We start from the raw sequence: 15,271 nt of genomic DNA, 5'->3' as shown, positions 1-15,271 counted from the left end.
GTTGTTGGTAATAGGAGAACAGATTTCACGGTCATTAAAGCCCTTGGAGGTTCACATTCTTTATTAAAATGCTCCTACATACCGTATTTCCTCGCATATAAGCCGTATTTGTAACAAAAAAAAAGATGACTGAATCAAGGGTACGGCTTATATGCGCACAAGACTTACAGCGTTGCTATACTCTTTTTCACCAGTAGATGTCGGCAAATTAACAGTTACTATTTGGTGGTTATTTTCTGTTTTGCAGTAAGAAAACAACCATTACTGAATTAATTACTAACTTCCTTATGATATTGACCCTAATAATGTGCTTTTGATTCTTACATTATCTCAAGAAATACCACGTGCGATGATTTTTCTTAAGATTTTCCCTTCAAAGTAACACATTTGTACTCCCTATTAAAACCAGGAATATGGAGGTAAAAATTGTGAATCAGGGGGCAGCTTATATGCAAGAAATTGTAAAATTCAAAGATTTTAAGGCAAATTTAAGGGTGCGGCTTATACCCGAGGTGGCTTATATGTGAGAAAATACGGTATATATTACCACAAGGTGGTAATAGGACGTTGAGAAGCACACCATACAGGTCCCCTCCTCCTCTTAGTCCTCCTGCTCCTCCTCCTGTGTGAACAATGTGAGCATGTGCCTGAGGTAGACTGGCAAGCTATAACAACAGATGTTTGGGGGTCAGCAAGCCACGCATGATCACACAAGGAATATTAGCTGTGCTTGTGATCACAGCTGGAAATAAGGTTAGGGTTACGGTTTGTCATTTTTAGTTGTACCAAGTATTCAGTTTATTTTTGGCTGCAAACATGGGCTGCTCCTCATCCAGTGCACAGACTGTAGATCAAGAAAAACGACCAAGTACAAAGCCCGAAGAGAGCAATGGAGATACTTTAGGTAAGTTGCATGTTATTTTACATGACATCAGCCATCATGCATTTGGACAAAGTTACTTTCATTATATAAAACTTTTCCAAGGGGGTGTGTCTGCTCCCCTCAGCTCTGGTACATGATGTGCCCTCTCGCTTGACTTAGTTGTACAATTAGTTTGAAACCACAGGTATACCTACCCCCTCTATTATACATGCTTTCAACAAAATATTTATTGTTAAGGTGTACAATTGCAATACATCATTATTGGACTTTTTTTTTTAATATGATAGTGACATGGCTCCTTGGCAACGATATATCTGAACACATTCCCCAGGCAGTTTTGTACCCTAACAATTAAGTAGACTCCTTACTGGAATCCGACTCAAGCAGAGTTACTGCATTAGTTTTTGCACGTAATAGGGCTGCATTCATACCCATCACGCAACACCACCATAATTGTCCATTCATGAGTACATAATTATGTCATACTAGGCATAGCTTTTTACTCACCAAACTTCCAAACATGCATGCCTGACAGTCCCTTCTATTGTTGCTGAATGTTTGCTTTTTATTGTGAGCGCACAAGTTGTGAAAAAGCTGGATTCACATGTATGTTCATCTAGTGGTGACATTGTGGCCTCAGTGGCAACTTTCCTCTGAAAAGCCTCACAGCGTACGTATTAGTATTAATAAAACATTTGGTATTGCGTCGGTCATATGACGTCAAGTGCCAACGCCAACATTATTTCTGATTGGGTGTCTTTATGATGTTGGTGACACATGTTACTAGCTTCTTTAACAGGCTTGCAAGATATAAATGAGAGCAGTTTGATATACTCTTTTCCCAGTTTTAATGTGTTTTACATGTCTTATAAAAGCACTCTGGGCCATTCCAGTCAGCGGTGGTTCCAACTCCTCCGCCGGACTCCTGTCTGCCTGGCATCCTCCCATCCATGTCCCTGTTTTGATTACCACCTCTGTCATCATTGGCAGACAAATCATGTTGACACACGCGTCATTCGTGTATGCTGGCACTCAGTTTATATGTATACTAGAGGTAAGATCGGGCCGAGAAAATCCGACCCGACCCGGCCCGCGGGTCCAAAAACCCGACCCAGAACGAACCTGAGGATTTAACTCAATTTGCAGGCACGAGCCAGAAGCAAACCCGAAATTTTATATTTGGCAGTGGCTCCTTACCGGTCAAATAGTCCCAGGGGCTATTTAGCCGGTAACCGGTCAAATAGCCTATATGGCCCCATATGGCTATTTAGCCGGTAAGAATTCTGTGTGGGGTAAATAGTAAGAAACTACGGCTACGGCCACTAGTCACTGCCTAAATAATAGTCATTAAATCCCTGTTCACCTAATGTTAAAATCTATCAATTGGCAATAACGCATCAAATTTCAATAAGATTGGTTGAATGGTTTAGAAAATCCCCTATTCACTCAAAGTTAAATAATAGGTTACCGGCTAAATAGACCCTGGGACTATTTGACCGGTTACCGGCTAAGGAGCCACTGCCTTTATATTTTTTTTGTGAGGACTTGGGACTCCCGACTCAAGTAGGGAGGTGGAGGGGTGATAACAGATTAAAGCCTGTCTTTTGTAATGAAATTTAAGTTAAACAAGACTGTATAAACATTTATTTTATATGATAATAATATGATAATATAGATGTTTGATGATTTCAACTGTTTAAATGCCTGCTCAGCGTCGAGGTGCCAGTCTTTTTGCTCTCGTATGAGAGAAAAGCACCACATTGACTTACATTTAGCGAAGCCAGTGCTAGTTTCTCGAGCATATTCAATAGTCAATTTGAAGCTTTTCCAAAATTCACTGTTACCGGTACCGGTGCATGTTTCTCTTTTCAGTTCTCCTGTCTTTAGTTGATCCTTAACTTCTTGCGGCGTTCACGTGACGTGCGCAGAGCATCCTCTGGCTCTGCGGCTCCGCTTCTAATTGCAATTACATTACAGCGTCTTCTCTGTTTTATCCAAAATTCCAAATTATTTATTTTATAACAAGTATCCCTGAGTTTAGTATCCACACATCGTTTTAGTATACATTTTTAAAAACATTTATTTATTTTAAAAAAAAATCAGCGAGAGAGACCACACAGATCGCACCACAAAAACATTTTGATCCCTCCCCTCTGTTGGTTTCGTTAGCTAGGCTCTTATGAATTTGGCATGTCCGCAGTAAGCTTTAGCATGAATCGAGAGGGGATTTTCACTCCCGATCCCTACCGATTCCATACCGTGACCAGACGATTCGCCTAAAGACGTTTCGCCGACGGACGTTTGACAGACGGGCAGGTCGCCGAATGGACGTTCCGCCGAATGGAGGTTTCACCGAAACGGGATTCGCGCGCTCGCCCCGCCCCCGGATCGTGTGTGTACATGTTTTTCAACCTCGGCCCGCGGGCCATATACAGCCCGTTACAGATTACATTCATTTAGGAATAACAAGGGCATGTACTGCCCCCCGCTGGACATATTTCTAAATACAAGTACGTACTACAATGTGCTGCCATTTTTTTATATTTTTTATTTTATCCTTGCGTTTAAAGTAGTAGCCATTTGGACACGCGATGTAATTTATCAAAGCTGATGTCTGACACTGAGAAAAAACAACACTAGAAGACTTGTGAAATTCTAAGTGCCTTGGACAGACTAGAGGGCTTAGAGAACAATACCTGAAAATGCCATGGAACATACTTTTACTTCTAGTTTAATTTTAAATAATTTCCCATTATTTTAGGAAATATATATTCAAAATGATTTGCTGATTCATTACAGTAGTACTTACTGTTACTACTACTTTATTTTCTCTATTTCTTCTGTCACGTACTGTTCTGCGTGATCTCCAAATGTCTACTACTTTAAACGCAAGGATAAAATAAAAAATATAAAAAAATGGCAGCACATTGTAGTACGCACTTGTATTTAGAAATATGTCCAGCGGGGGGCAGTACATGCCCTTGTTATTCCTAAATGAATGTTATCTGTAACGGGCCGTATATGGCCCGCAGGCCGAGGGTGAAAAACATGTACACACACGATCCGGGGGCGGGGCGAGCGCGTGAATCCCGTTTCGGCGAAACGTCCGTTCGGTGAACTGTCCGTCGGCGAAACGTCTTTCGGCGAATCGTCCGAGTACCATTCCATACATGTTGATAGTCTAATGTGAGGTATATCAACATAAATAATTGCTGAGCTTTTTTGTGCTCTGTAAAAAAGGTAGATCGTGGAAGGTTAACTCCTTGAAAAGTAGATCTTGGACCAAAAAAGTTTGATCACCCCTGCCATACATGAAAGGATCAAAGGCTTTCCCAGTTGGCAACGCACAGACCAACTGCAATTTACTTTGCTACTACTTCGCGAAAAAGACTTTTTGACAACATCTTTTTTTTTAAATTACTAAAAATTTCACACCATAGTGTGGCGCTAAGTATGAGAAAATGTTGCCATCTTTTTAACCGAATGCAGCTTTACAAACGGAGCCCCATAAACCCAAAAAACATTTCATTTAAAACTTTCTTTCACAAACTTGATGATATACCGAGCTTTTGTTCCCAATATGTCCCTTTTGCTAGCGATCTTTATATTTATTCACATTCACCCTATCTCGCTACCCACTACATTTTGTCATTGTTTTATTTCAAGTCAGTGTTAGTCACTTCAAATTGTATAATTATTTTCAGACCCTTGTTAAATAAATCAGACTATAAAAGGAAACATGGACATACATCTAGACAGATGCATAGGCCAAAAAGACTAGGAGAAAAATATACATTTAAGAAAATGTGTTTGTGTGAAGGGGACCCGATTTGGAAAAACAGGCTACCACATTCCTTTCCCCCTATCAACCCTTGGCGCTTGACACCATTTTCGATGGACAGATAGAATGAGGCATCTGCTGAGTCAAAACTTCGCCCATTCAGTGACCAAATCCATTCTGATTTGTCTTGTTTGGGTTCAATCTTTAAAATAACCAAATAGTTAAGGCTCTTATGAAACCCACATGGATTTACTTTGGGTTATTGCTATTGCCCTAAGGCTAATGTTATGTTGACACACAATTAAATTCAGTAAATGCGACATAATTCAGGGTGTGCCAAAGAAAAATGCGTATCACGTGTGATTTGATTCCTTAGAGCAGGGGTGGCGAACAAATTAGACACTAGGAGCAAAACATTTTAAACTGTGTGAGTCAAAGAGCCACAACACTCAGTGACTTGCCAAAACAGACCGACAGACACACAAAACCACACAATTAAAACCATATTATTCATCATAACACTCAAATGATTTTTAAATATAATTCATTATTTGTTTTTAATGGGCCCTAATGAATTTGAGTGTGTTTTAAGAGAGAAGAAAAATATGAGAAAATGAAACCAGGCAAGAGCCAACCTAACCCAAATACAAAATATGATAAAAAGGAAAGAAACGCATTCATTTTGGCGGGTAGCCACGTGTTCGCCACCCTTCCCTTAGAGCGTGAGAGCAAGATGCAAGGGAAAAAGTCTTATGCTACACTAAGGAAATGAAAACTTAGTTTCTGACATTCTTTGTCCCTCATTGTTTACTTAACATTTCCCGCAGTGAATTTAGAATTTCATCATAATCCCTTTATTTTTTTCCCATTTGTATCTCATTTTCTGAACCGCTTTATCTTCACTAGGGTCGTGGGGGGTGCTGGAGTTACCTCAGCTGACTTTGGGCCAGAGGCGGGGGGCATCCTGAATTGGTGGCTAGCCAATCGCAGGGCACAAGGAGACAAACAACCATCCACGCTCACACTCATACCTAGGGGCAATTTAGAGTGTCCAATCAGCCTACAATGCATGTCTTTGGAATGTGGGAGGAAACCGACTACCCGGAGAAAACCCATGCAGGCCCGGAGTGAATGTGCAAACTCCACACAGGTGGACCAACCTGGATTTGAATCCCGGTCCCCCACCGTGAGTCTGATGCGCTAACCACTCAGCCGTCGGGCTGCCGAGCTATATTCAATGTTATTATTTTTAATAATAACAAGCAGGGTTTGTTTACAACCAAAAGACAATTGTTGCGCTATTAAAAAATGCTCTTTTGAAAAATGGTTGTTTAACAAATAAAAGATTGAGTTTCAATCATTCGTCTATTAGGATCCGACAGCCGTTTCTGGCCACCATAAAAAATTTCAACTGTCTACGTTGCACGGTTTGGGCAAACGTAGCGAGAGATTCTTAACACACACACACACACATAAATTACGCTTTATAAGGATTATAGATGACATGAAGCCCAACGCTGGCGCACCTGCCTTGTTGCTTCAAATCTTATCTAATGCCATAAGTTTGCATATATCTATCACCCCCTGGGATTGAACCCTCAAACTCTGAAATGTGAGGCAAACGTGCTAACCACTCTTCCAACAGACCACCCTGGTTTGATACAGATAGGATCAATTCCCAATAATGACTTCATGGTTGCTAAATAGCTCAGGACAATTAAAAAATGTCCGTCCTTTTGCCACTATTTTGAGCATATTGTATGTTTTTCTGGTTTCTCATTGAACATAATTGGTGTAGTTCTTACAGCTTAATCTTTTACTGTAACTATGAGTGTCAGTTAACCTATGTCTGGAATCATTATTCGTTTGCTTGTCTGTTGGCAGCTGTTCAAAATGGCACCATTGCAGAGACCCCTGAGCACAACATGTCTGTAGGCACATTAGTGGATGATCTTCACCAGGGAGTTGATAATGGAGCAGAGGCATTATTGGTGGTGATGGAAATCCAGGAGGAGAAAGGCTCTGGGGAAGACCTTTTGACTGATCTTGAACCAAAACCAGATCCTATCACCAATGAAAAGCCTGGTTTAGGTGCTGGACCACTACAGGCTTCTAGTGACTTGGATTTAGCAGATCTTCCTGTAGAAGCTGCCAAACCTATTGTGGAGGATGACAAGACTACCATGGGAGTTGTTAAAATGGTGCGAGGAGAGGTCAATGCTCTAGAAAAAGAAGCCTGGAAGAAAGTGCATCCTGTCCAAGATGATGGCTTTGACGTACCTGCAAAGCTAGAAACGAAGGCAGAGAGACCTACCATAGAAGTTGAACGAGTGCAAGCTGATTTCCCTCCAGCTATAGAACAGGCATCTAGTGTCCCAGTTGAGGCCTCTCAAGAAGCTGACAAAACTGTTGTTGAACTTGGAGTAACAGATGCAACAATAGCAGTCCCTGATGAGATGCTCACTTCTTTAGGAATTGCAACTGAAAATTCTCCACAGGTTTCATCTTCAGTAACACATGAATCTCCTGCTTTAACCGAGGCGCCATCAAATGAAGTTGAACCTCCAACAGAAGCCTCAGTAGAAGATTCAGCCACTACTAAATCCTTTGATGAACCACCATCTGAAGCTTCAGTTGAAGACTCAGCTACTACTAAATCCTTTGATGAACCACCATCTGAAGCTTCAGTTGAAGACTCAGCTACTACTAAATCCTTTGATGAACCACCATCTGAAGCTTCAGTTGAAGACTCAGCCATTACTAAATCCTTTGATGAACCACCATCTGAAGCTTCAGTTGAAGACTCAGCCACTACTAAATCCTTTGATGAACCACCATCTGAAACTTCAGTTGAAGACTCAGCCACTACTAAATCTTTTGAGGTAAAGGAAGCTGTTATAGATGCAGGGATTGCAGTGGCCACCATTCCGGAAATGTCTCCTTCAGTATTGGCTACAAATGAGACACAAGCTGAGCAGCAACCTCCTGATCAACAATCAAATAGTTCTTTTGTGACGCCTACAGAACTTGCCCCACATGCAGGACCCTCGTGTCCTGCAGAATCGACTTCTCAGGCATCTACTTTAGGAGCTAAAGAACAAGTACCAGTGGTTGCATCATCTTCAACATTGCTTTTAGAAAGCTCACCCAAGGAAGTCTCAGATTTTGGTGCTTCTCCACCTTCAGTTGCTAAAGATGTGGAACTTCCTGTAGCTGAGCCTACACAAACAGAAATTGAAGCCAATTCTCCAGTCACTGCGCCTGATCAAGCCTGTGATCCTTTAAACCCAGGTACAAACTGTCAAAATGCAACTTGTTTTAATGTTTATATAATACATAGCTGAGAGTTTGTCTAGCTTGTTGGTTTCATTGTTGAAAAAAAACCCTTGAAATTAAATTAAATTACATTCATCCATTCATTCATCTTCCATACCGCCCATCCTGGAAAGGGTTGCAGGGGTTGCTGGAGCCTAACCCAGCTGTCTTCGGGCGAAAGGCCGACTACACTCTAAACTGGTCGCCAGTCAGTCGTAGGGCACACAGAGAGACAGACAACCACTCACTCTCACAATCACGCTGCCACCGAGTGGGAATCGAAGCCAGACTGCCCGCACCAAAGTCAGGTGGAAGAAACACTGCACCATCAGGTGGCTTGAAATAACATTATATGTATGAAAAGAGGTGGCCCGGTGGACGAGTGATTAGCGTGTCGGCCTCACAGTTCTGGTGTCAAGTGTTCGATCCAAGGTGGGCCCTCACTGTGTGGAGTTTGCATGTTCTCCCCGGGCTTGCGTGGGTTTTCCGGTTTTCTCCCACATCCTCCCACATCCCAAAAATATGCAGGGTAGGCTGGTTGAACACTCTAAATTGCCCCTAGGTATGAGTCTCAGCATGAATGGTTGTCCGTCTCCTTCTGCCCTGCAATTGGCTGGCAACCGATTCAGGGTGTCCTCCGCCTGGTGCCCGTAGTTCGCTGAGTTAGGCTCCAGCACCCCCCATGACCCTTGTAAGCGGATAAGCGGTTCAGAAAATGAATGAATGAATGTATCAAAAGAACCAATGAAAATAAATAGAAAATGCTGGCAGATTTTCACTTTGTGCGGCACACAACTATTTAACTGTATCGCAGAATGCAAATAATTAAGTCTGTTCATCAATTATGAATGTCTTACATCTTTGGGTTTTATAATATAAAAACCAATATCCTGCTTAGTGGCGCAGGATGTCAAGCAATATCATACTTTTGCTTTAACCATTTGATTTTTAATGGAATTTTTCATTCATTTTCTGTGCCACTTATCCACACAAGGGTTCCAGGCAGGGGACACCCTGAATTGGTGGCCGGCCAATCGCAAGGCACGAGGAGACGCACAACCTTTCACGCTCACACTCATACCTAGGAACAATTTAAAATGTTCAACCAGCCTACCATGCATGTTTTATGGATGTGGGAGGAAACCAGGGTACCTGGAGAAAACCTACGCTGGCAAAGGGAGGACACGTAAACTCCATGCAGGAAAGTGGGAATGCACCATGGATTTAATCCTCAATCTCAGAACTGTGAGGCGGACGTGCTATTTCTGCCTTCTTTTATGAAATTACCATTAAAAATTACCCTAAAAAATTGCTTCACGTTCAGTATGTGAAGTGTGAGCCAGGGGATGCAATTATTTACTTGTCCTCTTTCATTGCCTTTTAGCATGCTCACTATCTTAGTTGTCAAGGAGTAATACCACATCTTATCTCATTTTCTGAACCACTTTATCCTCACTAGAGTCACGGGGAGTGCTGAAGCCTATCCCAGCTGACTTCCGGCCAGAGGCTGGAGACACCCTGAATTGGTGGCCAGCCAATCGCAGGGCACAAGGAGATAAACAACCATTCACACTCACGCTCATACCTACAGGCAATCTAGAGTGTCCAATCATCCTAACATCTTTCGATTGTGGGAGGAAACCGGAGTACCCGAAGAAAACCCACGCATGAGAACAACTCCACACAGGTGGACCGACCTGGATTTGAACACAGGTCCCCACTGTGAGGCCGACATGCTAACCACTCAGTTTCCAGGCCCCCCCTCATACCACATCTCAACTTGTTAAATAATGAATGACAGATCAATTCTGACAAGCTTTTTTGGACGTGTCCCAAGCAGCGAGACATGATCCCCGACTGTAACAAATCACAAGTCATCACAGAGTAGGGGACATGTCCATAAATACGCATAAAATCAGGTATAACGAACAAACGCACATAGATAACCAAACACTTGTTTACATGTAGATAAGAAACTAACTGTTAAAGCCACTTATCTACCATGTAAACAATGAGTAAGCTTCACATTCACTATGGCAAAAGTTTGATCGTTGTTACCGGGCAAATATCTAACACAGTTGGCTAGCAACCAAATGCACATAATGAATTGTTCCACTGTCTTTGAAAGGAACGCGTCAACAATCCATTACACACGCTCCTGTCTGAACTACATTGTTTGCACCAGGCAAGACATTGTTAGATTGAATACACACACACGCACACACTCAAATCTAATACTCGTCTTGAGTGATTTTACTGTGACAGCATTTTGTAAACACAACTGGTTCAGTCACGCAACACCCAGTGTGTACTGAGTCATTGCTTTTTCACGTCACATAAGACAAATGTCCTGCAAGTCAAAACATTTCTTAGCCAGCCTTGCAGATTATTATGGTACAGGTCCATTACATGCGTACAGCACAATACAAGCACACTACAGGAAATGTGCTGAATGTTCTGCAGTAGTTCACATCATGAAAAATATTTGTACATTTTTTAAAACGATTCATTTTAGAGGCCTAAAGTATTTTGAGATGTACTCTTTTGTAACAAGATCCAGGTAACTTTAAGGTTTGACCACAAAAGAACAATTGAATCAGAAAAAAAATAAAATTGTACTGTAAAATGACTCCCTTTTGTATTTAAGACTTTTAAATCAGGGTGGCCCAGTGGATGAGTGGTTAGCGCGTAGGCCTCACTGTTGGGGTCCTGGGTTCAAATCCAGGTCAGTCCACCTGTGTGGAGTGTGCATAGGCCTGCATGGGTTTCCTCTGGGTACTCCGGTTTCCTCCCACATTCCAAACACATGCATGGTAGGCTGATTGGACACTCTAAATTGCCCCTAGGTATGGGGGTGAGCGTGAATGCTTTTTTTGTCTCCTTGTGCCCTGTGATTGGCTGGCCACCAATTCAGGGTGTCCCGCGCCTTTGGCCCGAAGTCAGCTGGGATAGGCTCCAGCACCTCCCGCAACCCTAGTGAGGACAAAACGGTTCAGAAAATGAGAATACAAGTGAGGGCGGCCCGGCGGCTGATTGGGGTCCTGGGTTCAAATCCAGGTCGGTCCACCTGTGTGAAGTTTGCATGTTCTCCCCGGGCCTGCGTGGGTTTTCTCCGGGTACTCCAGTTTCGTCCCACATTCCAAAAACATGCATGGTAGGCTGATTGGACACTCTAAATTGCCCCTAGGTATGGGTGTGAGTGTGCATGGTTGTCCGTCTCCTGGCCACCGATTCAGGGTGTCCCCTGCCTCTTGCCCGAAGTCAGCTGGGATAGGCTCCAGCACCTTCCGCGAACCTAGTGAGGATAAAGCGGTTCGGAAAATTGGAAAAAAAAATGAAATGAAATAGTACAAGTGAAAGACATAATTAAAACATTTAGTGGTCACTTTAAGGCTTTAAATGAGCGCATATCCAGTGGTATAATTACCTATATTAGAGATCCCAGATATAGGAACATACTGTTCTCTTAAAGCATAGACGTTTATTGAAGCAACATGTGGTGAACATGGTCTGGTTTCACAACTTATATGAGGCTCGGATCTGCGTGCACCAGTTAAATGGGTTCACTGTACCTATGTACTGGTATGTTGTTGTTGTGAAATTGAAGGAAAAAGGTAGCAACTTTCCTCATTATAAAGGCCCAGAAAGGGATTTCTTGTAAACAAAAATACCAGCTAACCTTTAATGTGCATTTGCGTGTTTTTATTAGTGCCTACAGCAGCAGAGTGCCATCAGGATTTGGAGAAAGAGAGAGCCAAAAAGGAAGACTGAAATGGTGAGAGAAACCAAACTAAACGTATATGTTCTCTCCCCCCATTTTGAAACATTTCTAAAAAAAAAAGCTCCAGGGTGCCACTAGGGTAGCTGCATGTGGCTCCAGAACTAATGGATGCCAACCCCTGATTTAAACCCTGTGTATTTGTCAATACTGGTCGGATCGTCTGGTGATCATGCCTGTTCTACCCTGCTCTGTTCAGTCATGTACCGGTTCTACGTTCATGCCCAGTGCTCCTCTTTTCCTCCGTGTTTTTCCATGTAAGATTTGGTTCATTTGTCTTAGTTGTTAGTATTTCACTTTGGGAGTCTATTTTTCTTTTAAGTACCCCAAAACAAAAATGTGATAAATTACCTGCATTACAATGTCCAAAACCTTGGAAATTATACTGAACAGGGATTTGTGGCGATAAAGGAACAACTGGCAGCCACTAGTCTGATGGCGTTCCAGGATCGTGCAGTGGTTGAAATGCTTCTTGAAGGAGCAGGGGGCGTATGCAATGTTTGAAAATGTTGCACTCAACAACACGTCCCCCACTGGGTCCCACACCAGGGCCAACGATGGCCTGCAGACCCTAAACCGCAAGATAATAATGCATCCTGGAGTAGAATTATCCGCTTGACAGATTTGTGGGATAAGGCCTTCGTACTAATAATGAATTGGCCTAATCTGTGGCATTTTCCGTAGCCATTTTTGCTACGATTTTGACATTATGTGGGTGTTGTGTTATTCCCTGCCTAAAATCCTTGATAAGCCGACTTATAACTACTGCGATTGCCCCTACAAATTCTAAATTGCATGAATTATATCCTCTGCTGATGAAACGTACTGAGGGGAGCAGTGAATTCCAGGAGCATGGTAATTCCGAGAATGAATTGGGCGAAAATGATTTTGTTTTTTTGCTTTTCAGACCAGCCGAACGAGTAGGGCCTAAGTGGGTAAAATTAAAGCAGCCAACGGAGATATCCCTCTCTTCTTGGATTAGCCATAAAATGAATAACAAACATATAATAAAAAGGGGGGAAATGTTGGATTTATTATGGGATGTTTCTATATGTTTTGTATGCATTTTTAATAAGTAATAAGGCTATGATGATATTATAGATGTATGCATTTTAATTACTTTTGTATAAGAGTGTCTTTAATTTGAGACTGGGACAAACTCGAGGTCACCCTGCTGGCGCCAGCTTGTTGACAAAACACCTCACCCTCCAAGGATTGTTACTGGGAGATAGACCTTGCAACCCAGACACCCAGATGCAAGTTCGCAATGATCTACGAAGGACTCATAAATTGTTTTGTCTGGGACACCGGCAGTTTACCTTTAAAAGAAATTATTATGCTTATACTGCAAATTCTTACGCAGGTGTTTTGGTTTCAATCTAATAATGGCAATTGTTTTGAATCAGATTACATTGAAAGGTTTTCAGTTATGTGCGACTAAATACAGAGAAGAGGAGACTGCACGTTAGAAATGCTCAGGAACGAAGGCGCGTTATGAGTGTGGCTCCTTGCAAGTTGTAACCAGATATGTGAAAGATGTCTTCCAATTTTAATTAAATATTACTAATAATGATTTAAGGGTATTAATCATTATTCCAACACCTAGTTTTTGTATTTACGGCTTTGTTGTTTTGGGGAACAAGTCTAAGTTATTAAAGTTACGTTAGTGCACCCTCACTCGCCATGTCCGTCTGGTTCCCTGCATTTGGGTCCAACCAGGCTCTCTGCCTCCCCCCCCCCCCCCCCCCCCCGTTAACAGTGTGGGTTTTCTTTGGGTGCACATTCCAAAAACATGCATAATGGGGTGATTGAGCACTCTAAATTGCCCCTAGGTATGACAGTATCGCTTGTGAGCGTGAGTGCTTGTCGGTTTTATTGTGTCCTGCAATTGGCTGTCAACCAATTCAGTAGTTGAAAATGTAATTTTACTGTTTTTACCTTCTTCTTTTTTTAGATGGAGGATATCTGCTAAAAAGAGGAACTTTATCAGCTCCAAATGCAACGGCGACTAAAAAAAGTGGATGCAGCAGCAAAACCATTGTCAGTGTTGTTTTAACACTTCTTTTTACATATATGTCTGATAGATTAGTAATACACGTCATGGCTTTGTTTAATTGTAGAACAGGTTTTGACAGATTTTTCTACTCTTTATTGAAGTTACTATGAAAAATTGTCCAGGACACTTCTGTGACAATTAGTAATACATAAAAATTGAAAGTCAAAAACAGATTACTAATGACATTTATATTAGTTGTTGTAAGTAAAATATTTAAATACAACTTACACGCCTAATATAATGAAAAACTTTTATTATCCTTTTTCATCATCATTTTATTGGTAATACAAAGTATTTGATATGAGATTTTTCCAACAGAATACACTCACATTTTAAGCTCCTAACATGTCTTTGTTTGTGTTTTAAATGGCTACATAAACCATTTTGGAAACAATGTACAATTTTGTTAATACAAACACGAAGGGAAAAATAAAAGATTTTCACGAACTAATACAAAGATTAGTGAAATTATGAATATGAATGAGACTAATGCCATGGCCAAAAGAGAGTATGATAATAGTACTCTGAAAAAAATAGTGAAATCCAGATGAAAGTAAATGAATGCAAAGCAGCAAAAGGGTACGGCTTATATGCACATAAATTTGATTTGACATGCACGAAACTGCAAAGTGACAAACATGAAACGCCATAACGCAAGATAATGTGGTCGATACTGTCATTTATTTCCACATAGAGAAAAGATAAACAGATAACCGCCAAACAGAATTTATTTTGACGTCTATGAATGAAATTCAAGAAAAAAAACTTATCTTGCGTAAAACGTGAAAATATTCACTCACTTGTGCTTGCCACTGCTCGCTTAGGGCGTCGCCATCTTACCGTAGTTAATTAAAAGTGCTCTGACTGGCCAGACGCGAGTAGCCTTGATAGATATTTTCGTAGTGTTTACCAAGGCAGCACATCCCAATAGTTGTTAAGGCTGATCGAAGGTCTTGCGGGGATCATTAAAATATCAGCCTTGATACCGTAATGTGTATATTATGCTATTATTGCACCCAGAGACTTAGTGAACACTAGACCGCTACGGACACACTTCCTGGTTGTGCTTACGTTACTTCCTTTTTGAATTTATCTACGTCCAGGCAACACCCTTTCGGAACACAAAGGAAATGATTGTACATTTCCGATATAAAACAAAATTCTGCTTTGATTTTTTTTATATTTCTGATTCAAAAGTGACAACTATTGCAGAATTACGAACCATCGAAAGTATCGAGATATTTTGACATTAGAACCAATATGGCCGCCACAACATCTTAAACCTCTGGCAAGAAAATTGTAATTTTTGTCATTAAAAAGCATCAGGTTCTCTCTCATCAAGATAGACTTGTTTCTTTTTTTCAAATTGAATAATTTGATATTTTGCATTTACAAAGAGGCATATTAACTTCCTTATGATATTGTCCCAAATAATGTGCAATCCAGCACACTATCCTT

General features: G+C 41.3%; 1 protein-coding gene across 2 annotated transcripts; it reads left to right on the top strand.

The window, feature by feature from the left end:
* The first annotated feature begins 587 nt into the window (after positions 1–587).
* LOC144073244 (uncharacterized) lies at positions 588–15,097 on the top strand. Of its 2 annotated transcripts, none has more exons than XM_077598931.1 (4): positions 588–904; positions 6,549–7,955; positions 11,689–11,754; positions 13,712–15,097. In XM_077598931.1, the coding sequence occupies exons 1-3, from the start codon at positions 817–819 to the stop codon at positions 11,748–11,750; spliced, it is 1,557 nt and encodes a 518-aa protein (XP_077455057.1). In that variant the 5' UTR covers positions 588–816; the 3' UTR covers positions 11,751–11,754; positions 13,712–15,097. The 2 variants fall into 2 exon arrangements, with proteins under 2 accessions (XP_077455057.1, XP_077455058.1); XM_077598932.1 differs by lacking the exon at positions 13,712–15,097 and adding an exon at positions 12,665–13,330.
* Positions 15,098–15,271: the final 174 nt, after the last annotated feature.

This window comes from Stigmatopora argus, chromosome 4 (genome assembly GCF_051989625.1).
Source record: "Stigmatopora argus isolate UIUO_Sarg chromosome 4, RoL_Sarg_1.0, whole genome shotgun sequence".
Lineage (NCBI taxonomy): Eukaryota > Metazoa > Chordata > Actinopteri > Syngnathiformes > Syngnathidae > Stigmatopora > Stigmatopora argus.
The sequence above is the reverse complement of the archived record's forward strand: the minus strand, read 5'-3'. Positions and strand labels throughout refer to the sequence as shown.